The 24,749-nt window shown below is 36.1% G+C and overlaps 1 protein-coding gene across 2 annotated transcripts in view; it reads left to right on the top strand.

The window, feature by feature from the left end:
- Positions 1 to 22,083, top strand: part of LOC126693159 (uncharacterized) — a 35,058-nt gene extending 12,975 nt beyond the window's left edge. For both annotated transcript variants that reach the window (XM_050389043.1, XM_050389044.1), the window contains exons 4-9: positions 3,594 to 3,841; positions 7,012 to 7,167; positions 7,259 to 7,415; positions 14,812 to 14,951; positions 15,052 to 15,087; positions 20,582 to 22,083. In XM_050389043.1, the coding sequence (XP_050245000.1) occupies positions 3,594 to 3,841; positions 7,012 to 7,167; positions 7,259 to 7,415; positions 14,812 to 14,951; positions 15,052 to 15,087; positions 20,582 to 21,397 (1,553 nt within the window). In that variant the 3' untranslated portion in view covers positions 21,398 to 22,083. The remainder of the gene's footprint in view (positions 1 to 3,593; positions 3,842 to 7,011; positions 7,168 to 7,258; positions 7,416 to 14,811; positions 14,952 to 15,051; positions 15,088 to 20,581) is intronic.
- Positions 22,084 to 24,749: the final 2,666 nt, after the last annotated feature.

The raw sequence follows: 24,749 nt of genomic DNA, 5'->3' as shown, positions 1-24,749 counted from the left end.
CAAACATTATAAAATTGACTTTTGGGAATCGAGGCCCGGAGAAGTTGGAAGGTTCTCCTTCTTAGAAATCCGAATGATTGGGAGTCGGGTGTTGTGGATGATTTCCTTCATTCCCTGGATTCTAATTTACCTCTTTCTGAGCAAAGAGACCGTATGATTTGGAATCTGTCAAAGAAGGGGGTTTTTGATGTTCGATCGTTCTATGGTAAGCTTCGATGTCCCTTGCCTATTATGTTTCCTTGGAAAGGTGTTTGGAAGGTTAAGGCTCCTATGCATGTCTCCTTCTTTGTATGGTCTGCAGCTTGGGAAAAGATTCTTACAGGGGACATTCTGCGGTGTAGAGGCTTCGATTTTGTTGATTGGTGTATTTTGTGCCGTAGTAATGGGGAGACGGCGAATCACTTGCTTCTTCATTGTGGAAAAGCTTTTCAGTTGTGGAGCCTGGTGTATAGATCTTTTGGGATTTCTTGGGTCTTGCCAAAATCGATTGCAGATACGCTTTTCGGCTGGTGGAACTGGCTCGGAAAGCACTCTTCTAGAGTTTGGAATCTAGCTCCGTTGTGCCTAATGTGGTGCATTTGGAGGGAGCGAAACTGGCGTACTTTTGAGGACAGGGACAAGACTGATGACCAACTGCTCGCTTACTTTAGTAGCTCGCTTTTTGATTGGTCTAGGGCTTGGGGACTCACCTCTAGTGATTCTATCCCTATGTTTCTTAGTTCTCTTCTTTGTAATTAGTTCTTTGTTGGCTTTGCTTGTTTTCTTGTTTTCTACTTTTCTTTTCTTTTGTTTCCTCCTCTGTATTCTCTGTTTGTCCTTTTGTTTCCCTGAGGTTTTAATATAATTCTCTTACTTATCAAAAAAAAAAAAAAAAATTGACTTCGCTAATAGGTAAAATATAGAAATTTTGAATTATTATTATTTTTATTATTATATGTTATGAATATTTCTATTAGAAGTTATGAGATATTATATTTGAAAATTATGCGCTTTACTTCAATCAGGCGTGCGCTTTACTTCCCTAATAGGTAAAATATAGAAATTTTGAGTTATTATTATTTTTATTATTATATGTTACAAATATTCTTATTAGATATTATATTTGAAAACTATGTGCTTTACTTCAATATGGTGCGCGCTTTGTGCCCAGGCTCCAAGAGGCCTATGTGCTTTAAGTGCATTTGACGCTTTTACCAATACTGGGAGGTTTGGTGACTTAATTTATAGCATTGTTTTCGAGATCTTTGTTTGACTAGTCTTGTGATTGGGGCTTTACTAATAGAAATTTCATCATTGAATTTATAGGGTATAGGGTCGTTACCCCTCTGTACATAATACCTTTCTTTATAATTCTTTGGACTCCTTCTGTGCCATCACACATGTACATGAAGTAGTCTTCTTTCAATAAAATATTTCTTCTCAAAAAAGAAAAAAAAATCATTAATATTTTGGAGCTGGAAGTTGTATTTCATTGTGTTATCAATCAGTGTTTTAAAATCGGATTTGACTGGCTAGTTAAATTGATTTGTGAACTGGCCTCATTACTGGAAAATGGTTCAGCTTATTAAACTGTTCTTCAGTTGAACTGGTTTGAACAGGTTGGTTCAGTGGCTGAACTGTATTTAAACTGATCAAAGAACTAGCGATATGGTAAACTTTTTATCAAATTGGTAATTAATATATATTTTTTTGCTAGATTAAAGCCTTTTTAGGTGATTCAATTCTGGGATGTGAACCACCACTGGGATGGATGTGCTGGTTGGCGCAAAGGTTGTTGGTCTTTTGCTTTTTTGGCTGAATAACATGAATATCATTAACAGAAGGTAGAGAACAAAAATCCTGAGGGGTCCAACCCATCTCACTCCTTATCCAAGACAGCCTAGCTAGCCTAATCAGGGATGGAGACGGGGGTTGCTCCCTATGAAGTACAATTGGCTCCCCAAGTTTCTTGTACTTCGTTAATCCAAAATATTTATTATTTAATATGCACATCAAGTTAATAAATATGTTTGATGTGGATGTAAGTTGCAAAGTTATGAACCAAATAATTGGCCTGCCTTGGGTATAACAGAAATCCCACCCATAAATCTTGTACTTTGTTAATCCAAAATTTTATTATTTAATATGCACATCAAGTTAATAAATATGTTTGATGTGGATGTTGTGGAAGGAATCAAATAGCTGCACTTATGAAGATGCAGATAAATCAATAGCTCAGTTGGAGTAATTTTTGTTTTTTGAATAAATAGCAGCTCAGTTGGAATCATTGTTGATTCAAATTCTGTTTAATTGGTCTCGTGCGTGGGGTCTTACAAATAGTAATTCTCTTTTAGACTTCAAATAATCACTTTACTTTTGTGCATTTTTTTTTCGTAATTATTTTAAGTTACTTTATGTTCATTATTGTGTGCATGAAGTAATATTCTCATAATAAATACCATTACTTGTAAAAAAGAGATAAATAATATAAATTACATTATACCATTATCTTTATAGTATACACACACACACACACATATATATATATTGTTTTAGTTAATTATGGTAAATGTATTTTTTGATAAGTATATATGGCAAAATGTATTTCTCATCAAAACAGGTTGAACCGGTGAACAGACTCCTTTCTGGTTCACGCAGAGGCTCGGATTTTAAATATTGATATAAAATATGTAATGAGATATATCTGCAATATCTTTACTATGCTGATTAACATATTGATGATGAGTTATCTTGTGATTTATTTGTTAGATATTTTGGTCAAATTTATGTTTATTTTAAGACATCATTTAAAATGTGTATTGTAACCATGAGTAGAATACATGTGGTAGATCCTGAGTAGTTTGGAAAAGGACTTGTTCATTTGGGATTATGTCAGCTGCGTATTCATACCCATGAGTTTGTGATTTATCTACTAGTTAATGGATATCAGAATACTTGCTACTAAATTGAATGGGTCTTTGCCTGCCCATGACCTCTATCTTAATAGTAGGGGTGGCTCTTGTTCATCCACCCAAACGGACATTGTTTGTCTGCTGCTCAAATACAAATCCAAGATCTCTTTTCTTAGATAGAGAGCCTGCAGAGAGCATGTTGAAAAAAAGCAGCCTTATCATTTAGTATAAGCCAGGAAATGGGTTTTGAGTCCCCGTGAGTTAATTGTTTATCATTTTTCACACAAACCTACAAGCTTTCATGATAGCTCCAATGTATTGTATAAGGCCCTTTTGAGTTTGAATGTGCATTTGCACACTTTTGTGTTAAATACACGTTTTTCCCTTCTTAACACTAGATATGTGTTTCTTTGAAATAACAAGAAACCTATTATCTTTTCAAGAGCCACTGTAGAGCAATTTTGGTTTATGTCTTATCAAACACTAGGTTGTAGGTACTTAATGTTGCGTACACTGCAGATTTCTCTATTCAGCAATTGAATACTTTCATTGCAAATGTTCAATATTTTATGATAAATGGTTTATAAATTGATTTGCATTGAAATGATTAGTTGTATTTTTTTCTAAAAATAGAGTTTTGTTTTCCTCTTTGATACCGTAACTTGGACATCGTGGTATGTTTCCCTTAAAAGATTTGATCAGCTTTGTCCCGTTGGTGTGTTACTCACCGGAAGAAGGCAAAACAAATTGTTGAAACATGGGATAAGCTTTTCAACTCTTCTCAGAGAGAGCAGCGTGTTTCTTTTCTGTATTTGGCTAATGACATTTTGCAAAATAGTAGGCGAAAGGGCAGTGAGTTTGTGAATGAATTTTGGAAAGTTCTTCCTGCCGCTCTCAAGCTTGTTTACGAAAATGGTGATGAGCATGGAAAGAAAGTGGTAACCAGACTGGTAAATCCTTTATTCATTATATGAATTGTCATCTCGTAATTTCTTGTCTTACATATTGCATTAGGTAATAATTGAGAAGTCAGAAGTTACTATTTATATGCGTGCTCAGGAAAAAAAGTGTTAAGATCTCAATTGATCTTACTGAATTAAGGGATGGTTGTATAATGTGTAAGTGGGTAGGTCACATCGAGGGGACCTGAACCTCCTAAGAAACGAGAGGGAAGAAGATAGAACTTGAACAAATTAGACTTAGCCCTTTTTAATCCCATTACTCAACCCTCTAAATACCAGATTACTCAGTTGGTTAACAACCTAACAACCTAAGCAACTCAATCTAACCAACTTGTAATTAATCCATGTGATGAATTCCAATTTGTCACATGGTTAATCCAGTTGGCACAATGACTAACTCTAGTGTACATACTACAGATAGTACAGTCAGCTACTGCACAATGCCTACAGCACCATTATCTTGCTTGCTACACATTCAGCTAGATACATACTGATACACAGGATTCAAGCCTTGCAGTAACTCATATTGCCACTATAGCAGTGTAGCTGCCCTTGACAATGCAGCTTAACATTCCTTATGAACTTAAGCACAATACAGCTAACTCATAGCATTAGGGTCTTAGCAGTGTGTGTGTGTGTGTATTATTTATGTATGTGCATGCATGCCTATGTAATTAACTTGGGGCTCAGGTAATTAATTTTACTTGGTCTGTTATGGATGGTGCTTTTCTTTCTTTTTGTTATGGTGGCGTTCAACCACTTGTGGTTTGTATGTGAACTATTTCTGTTTTCCACTGAATGCCTAGGGGCTTGTTTGGTTAGAGAGTTTAAACAACAGTTTTTAGTGTTTAAACGTTGAAAACTGTGGGCAAAAAAAAAAAAAAAAACATATTTGGTAGGAGAGTTTAACAAAGAGTGTTTGAGTCATAGTTCTCAATTTAGAGTGTTTAAACACTGTATTTTGAGAAAACCTCGAGGAGTTTTCAGTTTTCACATCATTTTGAAAACCAATACCAACTCTCTTACCAAACGGGCCCCAGTCCTCTTTATCCTATTTCTTCTTCTTTTAAGAGTATTATTTTTATCATCTAGTTTCCATATATGAGATCTTCTTTCACTTGCACTGAAATAGAACCAGATATTTCCTGGTAGAAGTTGTTAGGTCTCGGATCAGTCTTTCTAAAGGTCAACTGATATCCTGAAATTTGGTCTGTGGTTGTCAGTTTTTAATATGAATTGATTCTATCAAAATGGTGCCAAAAAATGGTATGCAACTGATATCTTTGACATTGATTCACACTTTGCCCTAGAGTGCTTGTGACACGGTAGCCAGAACCCTGTCCATAATAAAATTAAAGGGATATATATTATATTATTATAATTATGAGTGTATTCATAAAATGAGTAGCTGAAACGAGAATATTAAGATGGTTAAGTTGAAATACACTGAAAGATAGGATTTGAAATGGGGAAATTTGCTTAAAGATAGGGGTCACCCCTATCGATTAAAAGGTGAGGGAGAGTCGCGTGAGATGATTAGATCATGTTTAGAGGAGGGTGATTAATGCACCTATGAGAAAGAGTGAGTTAATTCATTGAGGGAATTGAAAAAGGTAAAGGAAGTCCAAAAATAACATTAGTAAGTAAAAAAGTACATGTCAATTAACTGAATTAAGGAAATAATAGAGAATGACTTTGGATAAGAATAAAATGGTGGAAAATAATACATGTGGCCGACCCTGACTCATCTATTGAGGATCCATATGTGGGCCAAAAAAATTTAGGATCAACGCTTGGTTGTTGCTACTGTTATTGTGTGGGCACACACATATAATGTGTATATGATATGTATATTTTTATACATTCAATATATATGGGGTTAGTCCCATTATGTTTGATGTGTACAATCTGGCAGGACTGAAATTTTCGTACATTTGAGGATACGGAGACAACAGGAACCCGATTGTTAGCTTTGTTCAGTGGTTATTTATTTGATTGGTCTCGAGCATGGGGATTCACTCATACCAGTTCCCTTCCTGAATTTATGGAGTCAATTGTCTCTCTATTTAAAATTTTCCTTTTGTATTCTTTAGACTGGTCCATTGTACATTGAGTAGTCTTTTTGCTATAAAACATATCTTACTTTTATATATTTATATAAATGGGTTGAGAAACTGTGACATAGCCTAAGTTCTGTCAAAAAGACCTTAGATGTAATGGGGCCCGTAGCTGTTGTCTGCTACATCACATTGCAGTTGGTGCCAGCTAAGTCTGAATTTTCCTCTTTTTTTTTTTTTTTTTTTTTTTTAAAATTTTTTTTAAAATGTTTTTAATCTATTTGATGTAAGGATATTATAAAGTGAAAATTCGGGTTCTTTGACTTTTACAAAAGTACACTCTTTTTGGGATGCACAGAAACAGAAAGAGCATCTCTCCATTTAGGATGGATGGAGTAATATTTACACACACACACACACATATATAGACACAAACCCATGCATACACCCCTCCCAGCTTTTGCTAACATTTTCAGTTGATTAATTTCACTCTTATAGTTGATGTTATTATGCTGGACTTCAGATTTTAACCTGTAAAAAGATTCTAGCCAAAAGAGTATTTTGATCAGGATGCCACAATCTATGGTATCCATCATGATAGGGTATCATGCTGATGTGATTTAGATTTGAATCCCTTAATTTTTTTTTTTTTTTTAATTTCTTATTTTTCTTAAATTTTGAGTTAAGACACCATCACAACAGGGTATCATGCTGATGTGATTTAGATCTGAATCCCTTAAAATTTTTATTCTTATTTTTCTTAAATTTTTAATCAGACACCAGATCCTTGAACCCACCCGAGCCACCCACAATTGCAAGACTTATTTTTCAGTTTAATAGTTTTAGGAGAGAAGCTCTTTTGGCTGCACATTTTCTTTCATAAATGCTGCTCTAATTGCACCCTAACAACTGTCTTGTAGTCATGCCAAAATGTTTGGCAAGTATTGATGTCGTACAACGGAATATCTCAGTTAAGCATCCATTCATCTATATTTATGCTGCTTCATATTTGTGTATGTTACTTTCATTATGCTTTTAGTCCCATTACTTTGTTCATTCGCCAATTTTCTTTTTCTGTTGGGGTTTGGTTTCTTTGTTCAGGTTGACATATGGGAAGAAAGGAAGGTTTTTGGTTCTCGAGGGCGGAGTCTTAAAGATGAAATGCTGGCTAAGAACCCTCCTCCTCTGTCTGTGAGCAATGGAAAGAGTTCAAATCTTATCAAGATAGTGAAGAGGGATGCAAACTCTGTTAGAATTGTAAGCACTTAGTAGACAATCCTAATTTGTTGACTTTTCTTTTGTATTTGTATTTTGATATTGGGTATGCCTTTTTGGTATTTAACTTCAGAAATTGGCTGTTGGAGGTCTTCCAGAGAAAATACTGACCGCATTTCAATCTGTACTTGATGAACATTCAACTGAAGAAGCTACGTTTAGCAAGTGTAGTGCTTCTATACGTCATGTGGGTAAAATTGAGGAAGTTGTTGAAAGTAACTTAATACAAGGTAAGAGTTCTACTCTGGTGTTTGATGTTTTCTATATGCAACTTCTGTCTAGAATGAAACTCTAACTTCCTTATCTTACATAACGATGATTGACATCAACCTATGTTGTACGGATACCGACATGATATGGAGTACGACATGATACATAGTACAGTGAACACAACATTTCTTGAAAATCTATGACACGACACAGTGGGGTTATGACAATTAATTAATTCATATTTTCAGTTCTCAGGCTTCTCTGTAGGTAATACGGCTGATAACTCGGTGATGGTGTCTCATCTTTTATTTGCTGATGATACTCTTATTTTTTGTGATGCTGATCCTACGCAAATAGCGAGTTTGAGAGCAATTCTGGCTAGATTTGAGGAGGTCTCAGGTTTAAGGATTAACTTGGGGAAATCTGAGTTGGTTCCTATAGGGGTGGTGCACAATATGGATGTTCTGGTGGAGATGTTGGGGTGTAGGCAATCATCTCTTCCATTGAGATATTTGGGGTTACCATTAGGAGCTAAATATAAGGAGTTATCAATTTGGAATCCTATTTTGGAGAAGATGGAAAGGAGATTAGCAGGGTGGAAGAGGTTGTATCTATCTAAGGGGGGTAAGGTAACTCTTATCAAAAGTACTCTTTCCTCCTTACCTACATACTTCCTTTCCCTATTGCCTTTACCTGGGAAGGTGGCAAATCGTATGGAGAAGTTACAACGTGATTTTCTGTGGAGTGGTATAAATGGTGACTCTAAATTACATTTAGTCAGCTGGGCTCAGGTTTGTAAGCCGCTTTAGGTTGGAGGGTTGGGTATTAGACGATTGAGGAGTTTTAATTCTACTTTGTTAGGAAAATGGTTATGGAGGTATGGCATGGAGACCGATGCTCTTTGGAGGAGGGTTATTGAGGTGAAATATGGGAATGATTGGGGTGGTTGGTGCACGAAAAAGGTGACTAGTGCTTATGGTGTTAGTTTGTGGAGACATATTAGGAGTGGTTGGATGAGTTTTTCTAAACTACTTCTGTATGATGTGGGGGATGGTACTAGAGTGAAGTTTTGGAAGCATGTGCGGTGTGGAGATTGTACTCTCCAAGAGGCTTTTCCGGAACTCTATTGTATTAGTAGAAGAAAGGATTCTTCAGTGGCGGAGGTTATGTGTTGGTCTGGAGGGAGGATTCATTGGGATGCCAAATTTCGTCGTCCTCCACAAGATTGGGAACAAGAATCCTTTGATCTGTTCATGGATATGGTCTACTCTTTGATGGTACAGGGTTTGGGTCCGGATCGGGTGTGTTGGAAGCCAGCAAGGAGTAGAGGTTTTGAGGTTAGAGGATTCTATCTTTCCTTCTACCCTCCTACCATCTTATCCTTCCCTTGGAAGATGATTTGGAAATTGAAGATTCCTCCAAGGGTAGCTTTCTTTTCATGGTCTGCTTCCTTAGGTAAGATTTTAACAACAGATAACCTTCGCAAATGACGTGTGCTAGTTCTTGATTGGTGTTATATGTGCAAGAATTGTGGGGAGTCTGTGGATCATCTTCTTCTTCATTGCCCCATTGCTTGTGAGTTGTGGTCGTTGGTGTTTTGTTTGTTTGGAATTCATTGGGTTATGCCTCAGAAGGTTATTGGGTTGTTTGAATCTTGGCAGGGTAAGTTTGGACGACATAGAAATATAGAGTTGTGGAGAATTGTGCCTCATTGCTTGTTATGGTGTATTTGGCACGAAAGGAATGCTAGAAGCTTTGAGGGATGTGAACGCTCTACGTTAGAGATTAAGTCTTTTTTTCTACACACTCTCCTTGATTGGAGTGTGGTCTTTTGTCATTTTTATTGTTCTTCCCTTCCTGTTTTACTTGATTGTTGTAATCTTGGTTTTTGATTTTTGCCCCCATAGTACATTCCCAATGTACTCGGGTTGGCTGTTTTTAGTTTTTTAATAAAATTTTCGTTACTTATCAAAAAAAAAAAAAAATTTCATAATATTTAAGTATAATTCAGGTTTATTTAAGTTTTAAAAAGTATTATTTTATTTTAGTTTTTCTTTCTCGTGACTAACATATGTTTATTTTAGTTTTTCTTTCTCGTGGAGATAGGGTTCGAATTCAGGACCACTTGCAATATTAAATGAGGACTACTATTGATTTGACTAAAGTACACATTAAAAAAAATAAGGTTGTAAATTTTTTTTTGATAAATAATGTAAGAAATTTTATTAGAAAGAAAGCCAAACCTAGACCTAGTACATTGGAAATGTACTATAGTGGCAAAAATCAAGGGCCCAGATATATGGTTTCAAATTTTAAACCATTATTAATGGACAATACGACAATGAAGTGATCAACTTTCATATAATATTTAAATATAGCATCTTATATAGTTGTCTTGTGCTTTACAAAATATACACAAATATGATATTTGATAGCCATGACAAAATGAAGTACATGGACAAATAAAGAGCTAGAATGTTGAGTAGTGACTTCCATGCCCAATTTAAGCAGTAAAATGCAATCCTCAAGCATATCATTATCATCCTCATTAAGCTGAGGAGCATCATTATTGTCATCATAAAATTTGTAACCCAATCCTATTCGTCATCTAAATTGGTCTTTATATAATAAATTTAAGGTTCCATGTCAGTATCATTAATTTCTAACACTTCAATTTAATAATTGATTTTTTTTAAATACAAAAGCTTAAAGAAGTGAGTTTTGCGCTTATTGAAAAAGCTCAAAGAAGCATGCAACTTTAGGTGCAAAAAAAATCTCAAATGCGCTCTAGTTCAAATGACACCTCCTCTTGTTAGACCAAGGTGGAGGGTGAAGTCGTGGTGTGTAATAATAATAATAACAGTAATAATAACTCTACATTTACTGACATGACTGTAGTTGAGAAAGGAAGAGAGCATAATTTATGTTAAATTTTTTATTCTACCCTATTTGGATTCATCAAATACTTCTGCATGTGCTGACATACTAATCAAAAAAGAAATGAACTTTTACATTTACTGACTTGACAATTGAGTTGTGCTCTAACTTTATTTGTTTGGTCAACATGAAAAACACTGTGGTTAGTGTGAGTGAGTGTGTGTGTGTGTGTATTATTTACTTTTGGGACTCAATAGTGCTAATCATGAATATCCAACTCTCTTGACTTGTGCAAATGTAAGTGTTTTCTAAGTCTGATTAAATGGTTGGGTCACACTTTTTTGTATAGTTAGTTACAGATTTACGTTTGGATCTGTCATAGTGAACTAGCCAATGTGCACACGTGTCTTGTATCAATTAATATATGTGGTTTCAATTTGTACTATGTTTTTCTTTCTGACAGTCCATTTAGCAGCACACAATTTGTGGTTAATCATTTCTACTGAATTTCCTTTTCTACTTCCATAGCCTAAGATCATAATTTGTTGTTGACACTCCTTTCAAATCTATTATGTGGAATGTTTGAAGTATTGGATATTGAGAGGTTATATTTATGAGATGAGGGCAAGAAAGGGTGTGGACTGTGGAGTAGACTTGTGGTTTTGTTGTTATGTTTACAAGTTGTCGTTATGGGAACATGAACTTTGTTGGACTCTAAAAGTATGGTTTAAAGATATTGTTGAGGCCATTACTGTTAATGGCTAAATATATGCATGGTGTTGTGAGGAAATTATTGTTGACTTGCTTTTAGTGTTAATGGATGTTTAACAGTCAACACTAGGGATGGCAATTTAAATCCGACCCGCGGACACCCGGTCCGATCCGACCCTAATGGGTCGGATTTTATCCGGCCCGATAAAGAATAGGGTCGGGTATGGGTTTTTTTAAAAAAACCCGAAGTGGGTCCGGGTCGGGTTTGGATTTTATTAAAAAAACCTGGAACCCGACCCAAAACCCGGCCCGAAACCCGGTTATATATAATTACTAAAATACCCTCATATATATATATATATATATATATACATAGTTATAAACCCTAATATTTCCCATTCCTCATTTCATTTCAGCATTCAGCTCCCTCGCCTCTCTTCTCTTCAGCTCACACCTCCGCCTCTCATTTCTTCAGCTCACAATCTCACTCACTCCCAATCTCACCGCCGGCCCAACTGCCCTACCTCTCTCCGCCGCTCTAGCTCTCACCGCCGTCCCAAGCTGTCTTAGCTCTCTCATTCACCGTCTCACACGGCCGCTTCTCCCTCTTCATCTCTCAGTTCTCTCACTCACACGGCCACAAGCCCACAAGCAGTCAAGCACAGGCACAGCTCCGTTTCGTCCTCGCCGTTGCTGATCTCACTCCACCTCGTTCTCCATTTTTTTTCTTTTTTTTTCCTTTTTTTTTTTTCTAGGTTCAGTTCGTCTCAAATTCTCAATCTTGTGAGTTTGTGTTTGTGATTATGGCAGGGAAAATCATAGATCTAAAATTTGTGTTTGATTTGTGATTTTGAAAGGGAAAATCGAAGCTTCTCGCCGCAATTTTGTGGTTTTTGATCATTGGCTTCATTGGTGGGTCTCTCTCATAATTTTTTTTTTTTTTTTGATTAAAATATGTGAAACCCATTTTGTATTTGGGGACCTTCAGATTTGTGTTTGTATTTTTTTTTTTAATTAAAATATGTGAGTTCTCACCGCAGTTTTTGGTTGTTGATGGTTGCAAGGAAACGTTTTTCTCGGCTTTGTTTGTTTATTTATTCTTTTGTTTAGCTGTTGGGTTAAGGATCTTTTGTTCAGATCATTTTGGTTGATTGCCATTTGTTTTGGTTTTTGGGTAGTTTCTATTTTTTGGGTTACATGTTTTGCAAAAGAATCCCATTATTCCATTCCATTTTGGTTAGGAATGAACAGTCTATAATGAGGAAAACCATTTCATTCTTTTCCGGGTTGTTTTGAATCTTTTGATTGTCCATATGATTCAGAATCTTGCCTCCAATATTTTGTTGCAAGCATATGCATTGATTCTTTTTTCTCAGGAAAACAATTTTTTTTTTAATTGATTGGGCCACGGATTGGGCCACTGTTAGGGGCTGAAGATTGGGCCATGAAGTGGCCTGGCTGAGCGGGGCCCGGCGGGGGCGGGTCCAGGCCCCGGGACAAAAATCCGTTTAGTAAACGGGTCGGGTTTGGGCTGCAGGTTAAGACCTGTGGGTTGGGTCCGGTTATGGAAAAACCCGGCCCGAACCCGACCTGTTGCCATTCCTAGTCAACACTAGGCTAAATTGTTATCTTGGATCGTTACAGACAGCCTACACTATGCTAAATTGTTGTCTTAGATCATTACAGCTGTTAATTTACTTAGCTTTGATGTCTGGTTTTTGGCTCCTCTCAACAATATGTGAAATTGAAGGTTCTTAGGGACATCTCTTGCGTGTGAAGCATGACTTTCTTTTTATTTTTCTCTCTAGAGGATGGTAATGGAGAATAATTATTTGGTATGCATAAGATAAGTTTTTCTCGTTGCTTTTATGTGTGTGCTATTTCCTGAATGTGCATGTAATCTATGCACATTTTTTAAGGCTGCCAAGTTTGAGCTCTGAATCGGCTATATAAAAAAATAAATAAATCTTGTGAACAGAATCTTGAGTTCAGAAGATTTGAGACTGTTTTGATTGAATTCTTCTCCAACAATTTGGCATCTGAACTGCTTATTTGTACTGGGAGTTTCATGCTTCTAAATATTTTAGAAGGATCATAAGTTAACATCAAGATCAACACATGTCATTAGCATGGTATGGTGAGATCTTGCTTATATATATACCACCTCAATGTTCTAAATCATTTGGCTCTTTTTTTTAGGTTGTTATTTTTAGTTTTCTTATTCTATATTCTATATTTATGTTTTTGAAGTTATTAGTAAGTTTTATTTATCTATTTATTAGTAAGTTATTAGCAAGGTGGAAGAAAATGTATCTTTCTAAGGGGGGTTGTCTAACTTTGCTTAAGAGTATGCTTTTGAGCATTCCCACTTATTTCTTATCTTTGTTTACTATTCCTACTAGGGTGGCTAATAGGATTGAGAAGCTATAGTGGGATTTTCTTTGGGGTGGTTTGGCGGGGGGGGGTGGGGTGCGGGTAGGGGTTCACACGGGTGTGGTTTATGATGGGGCATATGGAAAGGTTGAGAGATTTTTAGCAAGTTTATTTACTTTTAGATTGGAATGGGGAGTATAGTCTGGTTCTGGCATGATCATTGTTGTGGAGATCAGCCATTGGAAGGAACATTACTGGATTTATTTGAGTTGGCTACTTATAGGGGGCATCTGTGGCGGATATGGTAGTGAGCCACACTCTGGAGGAAGGGTGGAGTTGGGATATACGGTTCCAACGTGGTTTTAATGATTGGGAATTGGAGTTGGTGGGGACCTTTTTTCATACTTTGGAGTCACTATGTCCTCCTATTGAGGATGGAGATAAGATGAGGTGGTGTTTGGGGTCGAAGGGGGAGTTTATATAAAATCCTTCTATGGTGCATTTAGGGGATCTAGTTCTATTACTTTTCCTAGGAAGAGTATTTGGGGTGTGAAGGCTCCACATCGTGTATTTTTTTTGTTTGGACAGCTGCATGGGGGAAAATTCTCACAATTGACCATTTGAGGAGAAGAGGCTTCATAGTATGGATTGGTGTGTGGTGTTGCCTTTGTAGATGTAGTGGGGAGAGTGTTGATCATCTGCTATTACATTGTGGTGAGGTATCTTGGTTATGGTGCTTTGCTTTTAGATTGTTTGGTATTTGTTGGGTTTAACCTAAGAGGGTTATCGATATTTTGGCCAGTTGGAGGAATTGGTTGGGGGGAAGCATTCTTCAAATATTTGGAATTTGGTCTGACATTGTGTGATGTGGATTATTTGGAGGGGAGAAATAATTGCATATTTGAAGATTTAGTGCTTTTTTGGGGATAAGCTCGTGGCTTTATTTGTGACAACTTTGTTTGATTGGTCATGCTTGTGGGGATTTACTTCTAGGGAATCCATTCAGCTGTTTTTAGATTCCCTTTCTTCTTGTTCGTAGTTTTTTTTTTCTTTGTTTCTTGTACATATCTTCTTTGTCTACTTCATTTCTTTGATGGAGTAGTTTTTTTTAATACAACTTTTCTTACCTATCAAAAAAAAAAATATATATGTATTTTTGATGGTTCATGCTTCTTGAGGAACATGGGTCACCTGAAATAGTTGGGTGCTTGAGTTTTATGGAGGATATTTAAAAATTTGACGTGTGGTAGATTTTATTAAATTGGTAAAAGAAGGGCCAATACATCAATATCTTCTTGATTTATTAAATGCTATAAAAGGTGTTTTGGTACAACACCTGGTACTCTATATGGTTTGTGACAGGCTGCTTGTAGTTCCACATTCACGACAGTGATGAATTCATTTATAATGGTTTGTTGATCTTTTTTTTGGTCCTTTTCTGGTTAATGAAATCAGGAAATCAGCAAGGAGCTTCTGTGGTGGATGAGCTGCAAGAACAGGAAAATATACTTCAGCAATGTGTTGGACAACTTGAGAGTGCAGAGGCAACTAGGACTGCCTTGATTTCCCAACTTAAAGAAGCACTTCAGGACCAAGTATGGCCCTGTTATTTTATACATATAATCTTAATTTTGCAAGTATAGTTAAAGTCTGCATCATTTATAAGTGCTTACTAATCTATATATATTTTTTCAGGAATCAATGCTGGAGTATATTCGCAGTCAGTTGCAAGTAAGAATAAGCATCATCTCTCTTTCTGCTCCTCAGAATTATTTGCTGCTACAAAATGCTTCTTGGCAAACAAATATTTGATGTTGAATTGCTATTTTATTTGCTATGGCACTTATAATCATCTTGTCAAAGATGATGGGCGCGTTGAACTAGTCTGTGGAATTTGGTTCTTAACTTCTGTCAGCCATGTGGTGCTGGAGGATTATTAAGAATCTCTCTCTCCAAGCAAACAATTTGCTTATAGGTCCCCATTATTCGAAAAATTATCTTCAGAAAATTCATACTCTTTTGATAAGTGTTTTCCATAATATTTTAACTTCTTATTTGTATATTCTTAAATAAAGTATATATTTTTAGTTTATGTAATACTTATAATATTTAAAGCGCTGGAAATTTATAATTATACCGAGTGAAAGATATAATATGTTATATTAATTTTTATGTTATTTATTAATCTATAATATACATTGCCAATGGTTTACAACAATGAGATCTAGCTCAAACACTAGGAAGCATGGACATGGACAAGACATGACACGTGACAACAATTTTTGATAAGTAAGACATGATATGGTGGGATACGACAATTAATTATATATATAAACTTTAGGTGTACTTTGGTTTAAGTTTTCAAAATAAATAACAACTATCAAAATCTTTAAAAAAATGTACCTAAAATAAAGAATTTTATATTTGGCGTAATTCTTTGTGATGTTGCACCAAACCACAATGTTTTAAAGGCATAATATTCTAAAAATCTATTGAAATTCTGATTGTTGGATTACATATTTTTGGTACTCTTAATATGCACATCAAATTTTGTGTTAATCGGATGGTTTTTACTCTTTGATCCACAAACTCATGATGTTTTGTATTAAAAACTGAAATTTAAACATTCTATGATGAGATAGTTATTGATTTCCCATCATCTTGATACTTTGCAAGTATTGATGGAGGGTATGGGGAGAGAGTGTAATTCAAGGTTGATTTGTCAAAATATTCTTTCAATGAAAGTTATGAAGTGATGTAGCATCACATAGACTTCACATTGGATGTCTGGTAATATTTTTGTGTGTATATATTATTTATTAATTAATGGCTGATAACTTTAAGTAATCTGTAGAAAGTCAAATACTTTTGTAGTTCTAAGGGTAGGAATTTTTGATAGGGTGTGACACTAGTAGACTCCTAGAAAAGGCTCTTTCCAACCATTCTTCTCTTGGAAACTACAAGCCAAAAAATGCCTGTTGCCCTTTTTGTTTATTTTCTGAACAATAATTCACCCTCAACCCTTTTCTTTTTTTTGATGAACTGTTCACCCTCTGTTCCACAATGAGTCCGTTTTCTCCATTTTTGTTTGTACCATTATAAAAGCTAAAAAGTTTTTCTACAAAGGGAAAAAAAAGTTAATATTCTAATGAGCCTCTAGGAGCTAAGAATTTTTCTCAAACTATGCATGAGTTTTCTGACTTCATTTCAGCTCATTTTTTGATGGATTTACCCTTGGAAGTGGGCTCTTTTACAGATTTAGAATAATTTCTTGGAATGTTAGGGGGTTGAATGATAATGACAAATAAATTTGGGTAAGGAATATGATCAAGTCTTGGATGCATGCATTGTTTTCTTATTGGAAACTAAAATGGATATAATAAACAGAAGTGTGATTCGGAGTTTGTGGGGCTGCCAGCATTTGGACTGGTTATTTCTAGGGTCTATTGGGTTCTTTTGGTGGTGTCTTAGTGATGTGGGATAGAAGGGTAGCAGACAAAATGGAGGAAGCAGTAGGTCGTTTTTCTATGTCCTGTAAGTTCAAGAATGTGGTTGACAATTTTGAGTGGGCCTAATTCTGATAGAGGCAAAGACTTCTGTGGGATGCATTGGCTGGAATTAGAAGTTGGTAGAATGTGCCATGGTCCTTGGTGATGAGTATTTTACCCTGCTATGCATGAGTTTTCAGACTTCATTGCAAATCTTTGCTTAATAGATTTACCTATGGAAGGGGGTGCTTTCACTTGGTCTAATTCATGTGAGAATGCTTCGAGATCTAGGCTCGATAGATTTCTCGTCACATGATTGGGAGGAGAAATTTCTGAATGTATGACAATGCCAAATGGCAAGGCTACTCTCGGATCATTTCCTGGCTATGTTAGAAGAAGGGTGTAATTTTCAAAGGGGTAGTAGGCCATTAAAATTTGAGAACGCGTGGCTGAAGGCAGAGGGGTTGGTGGAGAAAGTGAGTTCTTGGTGGGAATCTGATGGAGTCATGGAAGATTAATTGCTCTTGCTTTGCAAATTCGCCTATTCAAGAATTATTTTATTCGGTCCTTGTGTGAAGTCCAATTGAAGTGAAAGTCGTGCCATTTTAATGGTCTAAGTACGAGTCCTTTTTGGGTTAAAACAGTTTTTAATTTGGGTTTTTATTTTATTAGTTATGGTCAGTTTCATATTGAGTGGCAAATCTGTAATTTCTGCAATTCCTGTGAATTAAGGGTATTTTGGTAATTTAGTTGTGTCTAGAATCTTCTAAGGTATTCTAAATATCTTAGGTTTATTTACTTTGGGTTCAAGTTAATATTTATTAGTAGGAATCCTATTACTACTAGTACAAGTAAGAGTCTTTATATATATTGTGCTCAATGTATTCAAAGAAAAGATAATGGGTTGATTAATAAAATTGAGTATTTTGAGCAATAGGCACGTTGGCCTTTGTTGTTCATTTCTCCTTCCCTCTTCTCTTTCTTTTGTCTTCTTTCTTTCTTTTGTCTTCTTTCATTCTTTCTCTCTAATTCTTCTTCTTTCCTAACCCTAAACCCACCACAACTGAATGTAGGGAAATCCCTAATTTGTCCTACATCAGAATCCTATCAATTTCAGGGATCTCCTAGTTATAGAATTGCTAACCAACTGAGAGCCCTGAAAAATGATATGAAGAAATGGAATGAGGAAGAAATTGGAAATGTGGAGAGAAAAAAATTTATTGAAGGCCCTTAGTGAGTTGGATTCTGCTGAGGAAACTTGTTCTCTATCTGATTAGGAGAAATTAGAAAAGGACTGACTCAGAAGTGAGCTGGAAAAGACAATCCTTATGGAGGAAATTTGTTGGAGGATGGCAGAAATGCTAAAATTTTCCATCACATTGTGAATTCTCATAGAAGGTTTAACACCATAGATAATCTTTTGGTGGATGGTGTATTGACTTTATAGTGCATTTCTCAGTTCTATGAGGAGGTGTACACTGAAAATGGAGTGTGACGACTTGTGCTAGAAGATGTGGAGTTCTATAGGATAGCAGTGGAGGAAGCAGCTTGGTTGGATAGGCCATTTGACGATGACGAGGTGCTTGGAGTGATTCAAGGTTATAATGGTGATAAGCTTCCATGCCCAGATGGTTTGTCTATGGCTTTCTTTTAGTCTTGCTGGCATATCTTAAAAGTGGATATTATGGAGTTATTTCAAAATTTCCATACACATGCTGTTTTTGAGAAGAGTGTGAATGTGTATTTCCTTACTCTCATTCCCAAGAAAGTTAATGCTTTGGATGTGAGAGATTTCAAACTTCTTAGTCTGGTGGGTGTATTTTATAAAATCATTGCTAAGGTGTTGGCTAATAGGCTTAGGAGGGTGTTGCTTAGAATTATTTTGGAGTCCCAAAATGCCTTTGTGATAGATAGGCAGATCTTTGACTCGGTCTTATTGCAAATGAATGTTTAGACAGTAGGCTGAAGGTAGGGTTCCCAGGAGTGCTGTGTAAATTGGATGTAGAGAAAGCCTTTAATCCTGTGTGGTGGGATTTCCTTATTATATGCTTCAGCAGTGTGGATTTTCTGAAAAATGGAGGAAGTGGATCATGTTTTGTATATCCACTATGCGCTTTTCCATATTGATTAATGGTAGTCCTAGCGGTTTCTTTAGGAGCTATATAGGGCTATGTCAAGGAGACTTTCTTTCCCCTCTTTCCCCGATGTTATTTGGCATAGTGATGGAGGCTTGTAGTCGCATGTTGGATGCAGCTGTTAGAGATGGGCTTATATCGGGCTTTTCAATAGGCACTGCAGCTAATACCTCTATGATGGTGTCTCATCTTTTTTTTGCAGATGACACCTTAATTTTTTGTGATGCCAACTTGAGTCGATTAGTAAAATTGCATGGCATTCTATCAATGTTTGAGGTAGTATCAGGGTTGAAGATTAATTTGGGCAAATCAGAGTTGGTTCTAGTTGGGGACGTGAACAATATGGGAGAGCTAGTAGCTTTGCCGGGATGTAGACAAGCATTGCTTCCGGTGAAATATTTGGGTCTTCCCTTGGGAGCTAAATTCAAGGAGAGGACGATTAGGAACCCCTTACTTGAGAAACTGGAGTGAAGATTAGCAGGTTGGAAGCTGTCATACTTGTCTAAGGGGTTAGTTAACACTAATTAAAAGTACTCTCTCAAGTTTACCTACTTATTTCCTCTCTCTTTCCTATTCCGGTGGAGGTGGCTAATCGCATTGAAAAGCTACAGAGAGACTTCTTATGGAGTGGGATTGGTGAGGATCCTAAACTCCATTTAGTTAATTTCTCAAATTTGTGAGCCTGTTCAGAATGGGGGAAAGAGAAAAGGGGGGGGGGGGGGATATGGTTGGGTATAGAAACTTGAGAAGATTCAATTTAGGGAAATGGTTGTGGAGATATGGGACTGAGAGGGAGTTGCTTTGGAGGAGAGTTATAGAGGTGAAGTATGGGAGTGATTGGGGTTGGGGGGGGGGGGATGATGCACTAAAGGTGTGTCAGGTCCTTGTGGTATTAGTCTTTGGAAATCCATAAGACAGGAATGGTTTACTTCTTCTCATTTTCTACAGTTTGACGTGGGGGATGGTACTAGAGTGAAGTTCTGGCAAGATCTGTGGTGTGGAGATTGCCCACTTAAAGTGGCTTTCTTGGAGTTATATAGTATCAGTTGTGATAAAGATTCCTTAGTAGCAGAGGTTATGCAACACTCTACTGGGGTGATTCATTGGGATGCCCACTTCTCTAGACCCATCCATGATTGGGAGTTGGAATCGTTGGTTGGTTTTATGGAACTAATCTATTCCAGGCCTGTGAGGGATGCAGGGTTTGATAAACTTTGTTTTACTTTTTTAGATATGTTGGAACATTGTAATTTGAGGTCTTGATTGTATTGCTTCCTAAGTACACACCAGGTGCACTTCAGTTTATTTTCTTTCAATAAAATTTTTGTTATCTGTCCCAAAAAAAAAAAAAAAAAAAAAAAAAGGGATTGGGAAAATCACTTCCCAAATATTTTTTAACAAAGGCTTGCCTAGACTACTTTTGGACCACTTTCAGAACTTAAAGGGTGCAATCTATAGTTTAGACAAGTTGTTATATAATTTATTTGAGTTTAATATTGTGCAGCATTTAAATGTTTCTTCTATATATTTAGTAGATACATCATAAATTTATATTTAGCAACTACTTTGCTGCTATGAAATTGACTGTTTCTAGCTCTGCAGGTTGCCCGGGGCCAGATTGAGCAGGCAAGTAATGTGAGGAAGAGGCTAGCATCACCCCCTATTCCTAGTACTCTGACCAGCACCATGAACGCTACAACAGAGGCAACAAGGGTTGTAGAGCACAATATGCCTCAGCCTGTGGCTCCTTTTGTGCCACTCAGAAATTCTGAAGATGAGAACAAGAAAGCAGCTGCTGCCGCTGTTGCTGCTAAGCTTGCTGCCTCTGCATCCTCTGCACAGATGCTTACATCTGTTCTTTCTTCCCTTGTTGCAGAAGAAGCTGCCTCCATGAATGGAAGCATAATTTCAACTGGATTTAGTTCAGGGCTACCAATGTTCTCTCCAGAAAAACGGCCCAAACTTGAGAAATCACTGCCTGTTTCTGATGTTAGCAGTTCTGATGTCAGCAGCACAACCTATTTTACCCCTCTACAACAACAATCTCTGACTAATGTGCCACCAGCACCATCTACTAGCATGCAACCCATTTCCCAAGCCAACCAGATGCAAAGTCCCTTTGCTGCTCTACCACCACCGCCACCTCCACCACCACCTTTATCTCCTGCAACACCACCTACGAGTCAGTATGTCCAATCTGCTGGTATGGTTGTGATGCCTTATGGGTATGGAGCAAATACTCTACCACCTCCACCTCCTCTTCCTCCACATGTTTCAATGAGTATGGCAAGGCCTGGTCCCCAGCCATCAGGACAGCAACAGCAACAGTCAGCTACTGGAGGATTTTATCGGCCACCAGGTATTGGGTTCTATGGGCAAGGTCATCAGCCAACAACACCTCCAGTTCATCGACAGTGAGTTTCCATTAAAATCATTGGACTAGAGGTATGGTATTCTGTGGGGCCTCTGGAAACGTGTATTATGGGCACAGGCATCAGTGCCAAAACCTTGGCTGTAAGTTCCTCCTGAAATCACATAGGCTATAGTGTCTTTGCAGAGGCACTGTGTTATTATGTAAAGTATTAGAAATTTAGTGATTTTTCTAGATTTTATTTGAATGCCTGCTGAACTCATTTCCCCAATCCCATTAGTGCATGGGATCCTTTGATGCCTCCCATACTGGTAAAGAAGTTATGTGACAGCGATACTTCAATTGTAGATGTTTTCTAGTACTTGCTGCAGTGTACCTTCTCTGACTGCATAAGCAGCGAGGCTATGAGCAACAAAGAACCTGACTGGAGTTTCACTAATGTGTGCATGCTAAACAAAATTGCATGGGCTTTTGTACTCTTATTGGGATGGGACCTATTTAAGCTGCGTCCAGGAAGCTGTGACTAATTAAATGTTCCTATCGACCCTTGTCAGTCATCAGCTTTCTTGGATGGAGCCTCTGGGAAATTATCTTGTAGACTTCATCTTTGATATGAGCATGCTCAGTTTGGCTGCATCAAGAGAAATTGATATGAGTAAAATGGTAGCTACTGTAATTATAATGCTAAATTTTCTCTTAAAAGGGGAAGAAAAACTATACTTTTTTTAGTGCATTTGATCTCAACTAATGTCTCCTAGTAGAGAAAGTACTATGATTCTACTGTCCCCACTTCAGTTATCAGAAGATTCTTATGAATCTCTCAGTTAAGTTGTATTTCTGGTAATTCGTTCCTTAAAAGAGGCGCAAGTTAATCTTTGTCTATCACTGTTTTCGGCCTCTCTGTTGCCAAAAAAAAAAAGAAAAAAAAAAAAACTAATTCCTCAGCACATCAGCACGATCAAAAAATAGAAAGGGAGGTACTTTGCCCCCCACAAAAAAAGTGGTAGACCAAAGAAACTTGGCCTTGTGATCTTTCAAAGGGTTTTGAATTCATCTTCTACTGTCCGATTCTCAAAATGCTGGAATAGGATTAAATGAAACAATTTGCATGAAGTTGACAAAGTAGGACACCTTTAATTTTAGGCGAATATTGGTCCTTCAAGTTTATCATGTGTACGCAATCGGTCCCTCAAGTTTGAAACGTGCGCAATTGGTCCCTCAAGTTTTTAAAATAAGCAATATAAGTCATTTTACTAATTGTCATTAACGGTATTTATTATATGGCTAACAGACAATGACTTGGCATTTTATTTAAATGATATGGCATATTTTAATTAAAAAATTACAAATTAAAAATACAGAAACAAGTCTTAGCATTTTTTTTTTTGGCATAAACTAGGATTATATTAAATATAAACAGAAACACACTTTAAAAAGTCTTACAACACCACATACTTCACAGCCCAACTGGGCTGATAAAGATACACACACTAACAAGACATATATTAACACAACAACTACATAAAACTGCAACAAAATACAGAAACAGAGTAAACTAAAATAACTAAACATTTGCAGACACTCCACAGAATGAAACAAAATCCATGGAATCTCAGTAGAGGCATAACAGCAAAAAAGCAGGGCATGTATCATATAGCACTTCGTAGCATCTTTGCTTCTCTTTTGTTGTTTCTTTCTTTTATTTTCTCTAAATGTTTGATTTGGTTTGTGTTTTGTGGGTGAGGGTTAAACTCAAATGGGTTTTGTTTTCTGGGTTTGAGATTCTATTTTTATGAATTTTGTTTTGTTAGTGGGGTTAAATTCAACTAGGTTTTATTTTATTTGAAACAAGAAGACCACCAAAACAGCAAAACAGTAAACACCAAAACAAAAAAAAAAAAAAAATGAAGAAGAAGACCTTAGACCACCAGTGTATGGGTTCGTGCAAGAGAGATAGGAAATAAAAAGAAAAAGAAGAAAGAAGAAGACAATCAATGGGTTTCGTGCAAGAGCCGGAAGAAAAAAAATGTCATTTAGAAGAGAAGAAGAAGTTGTATTTGTTCACATAAGTGGGTCCCATGAATTTTGATATATTTACATTTGGGTAAAAAAAAGTTTTTTTATTTTTTTTTATTTTTTTATTTTTTTTTTTAATTTGGCACCATTGTAAAAAAGGTTTCTCATGTGTACTTTTAATTTGTAATTTTTTAATTAAAATATGTCACATCATTAAAATAAAATATCAAGTCATTGTCCGTTAGCTACATAAGTAATACCATTAATGGCAATTAGTAAAATGACTTATATTGCTTATTTTACAAACTTGAGGGACCAATTGCGCACGCTTCAAACTTGAAGGACCAATTGCGTACATAGGGTAAACTTGAGGGACCAATATTGTAGTTTCACCTTAATTTTACTAGGACAAGTCTCGTGGTCCAGTAGGTCTTAAATTTAAACATTATTGGGGACTGATATGATATTTGTTCAGCTCAAGGACTATGAGTAATGGTTATTTGCTCAAGTGAATCTTATGATCCGTTTGTTTCAGTAGAAAACATAAGTCAATGGACAATGTTTCTATGTTCCATGGAAAACAAGCTCAATGTAATGGAAAATGTAATTCAAATTTTAAAAGCAGAAAGCGTTTATTTATTTATAAACGTCACATAATATATTCCATAGATCACCCACAAATAAACTTCACAACAGAATCTGATAAAAAAAAAAAAAAAAAAATTCACACCACAAAAAAGTTCTCCCAATGGTAATTTCTCACTCTTAGCCTTAACTCTCTTCACGAACCAATCAATGATAAATTATTGACTATTTTTCAACGATCCCTTTTACTTGATTTATTTTTATTCACACATTCTTTTGTGAGGATTTTGAATTTTGGGTATATTTTGCCATTATTCTCCTCAAATATTTAGCTAAATTAATTCAAAAAACCTTACTTTTTCTAGTTTAGCAATCTATTATTTTCATACACATACATTAGCTTCAATACTTTATCAATATTAAAATTATATATTATTTCCTCCCATTCACATTTGCTCTATGTACTTATGGGTTGGAGTAGTCAACAGTCCTGTATAGAATTTAATATGTTAGTATTTTGGGTCATATACTTAACTCAATAGGATGTAACATTAATGTTATGTACACTACCTTAATTGCAACCTTACTAAGATCTTAATTTTTTTAATAATTATTTAATATTTTAAGGGTGTAAATTATAATTTAGTCTAAATAATATTTGACGTGTCTTTAATAAAGTTCAAAACAACATAATATATTTTGAACAAAAAAAGAAGGTATTTTTTCAACTTAATTTTAAGTGACAACGCATTAATATTAACAGAAGACTTAATTCGAAATAATATGTAACATATCTGC

The sequence above is a fragment of the Quercus robur genome, chromosome 7 (genome assembly GCF_932294415.1).
Source record: "Quercus robur chromosome 7, dhQueRobu3.1, whole genome shotgun sequence".
Taxonomy (NCBI): Eukaryota; Viridiplantae; Streptophyta; class Magnoliopsida; order Fagales; family Fagaceae; genus Quercus; species Quercus robur.
Note: the sequence above shows the minus strand (reverse complement) of the source record. Positions and strands in the feature narration are given on the sequence as shown.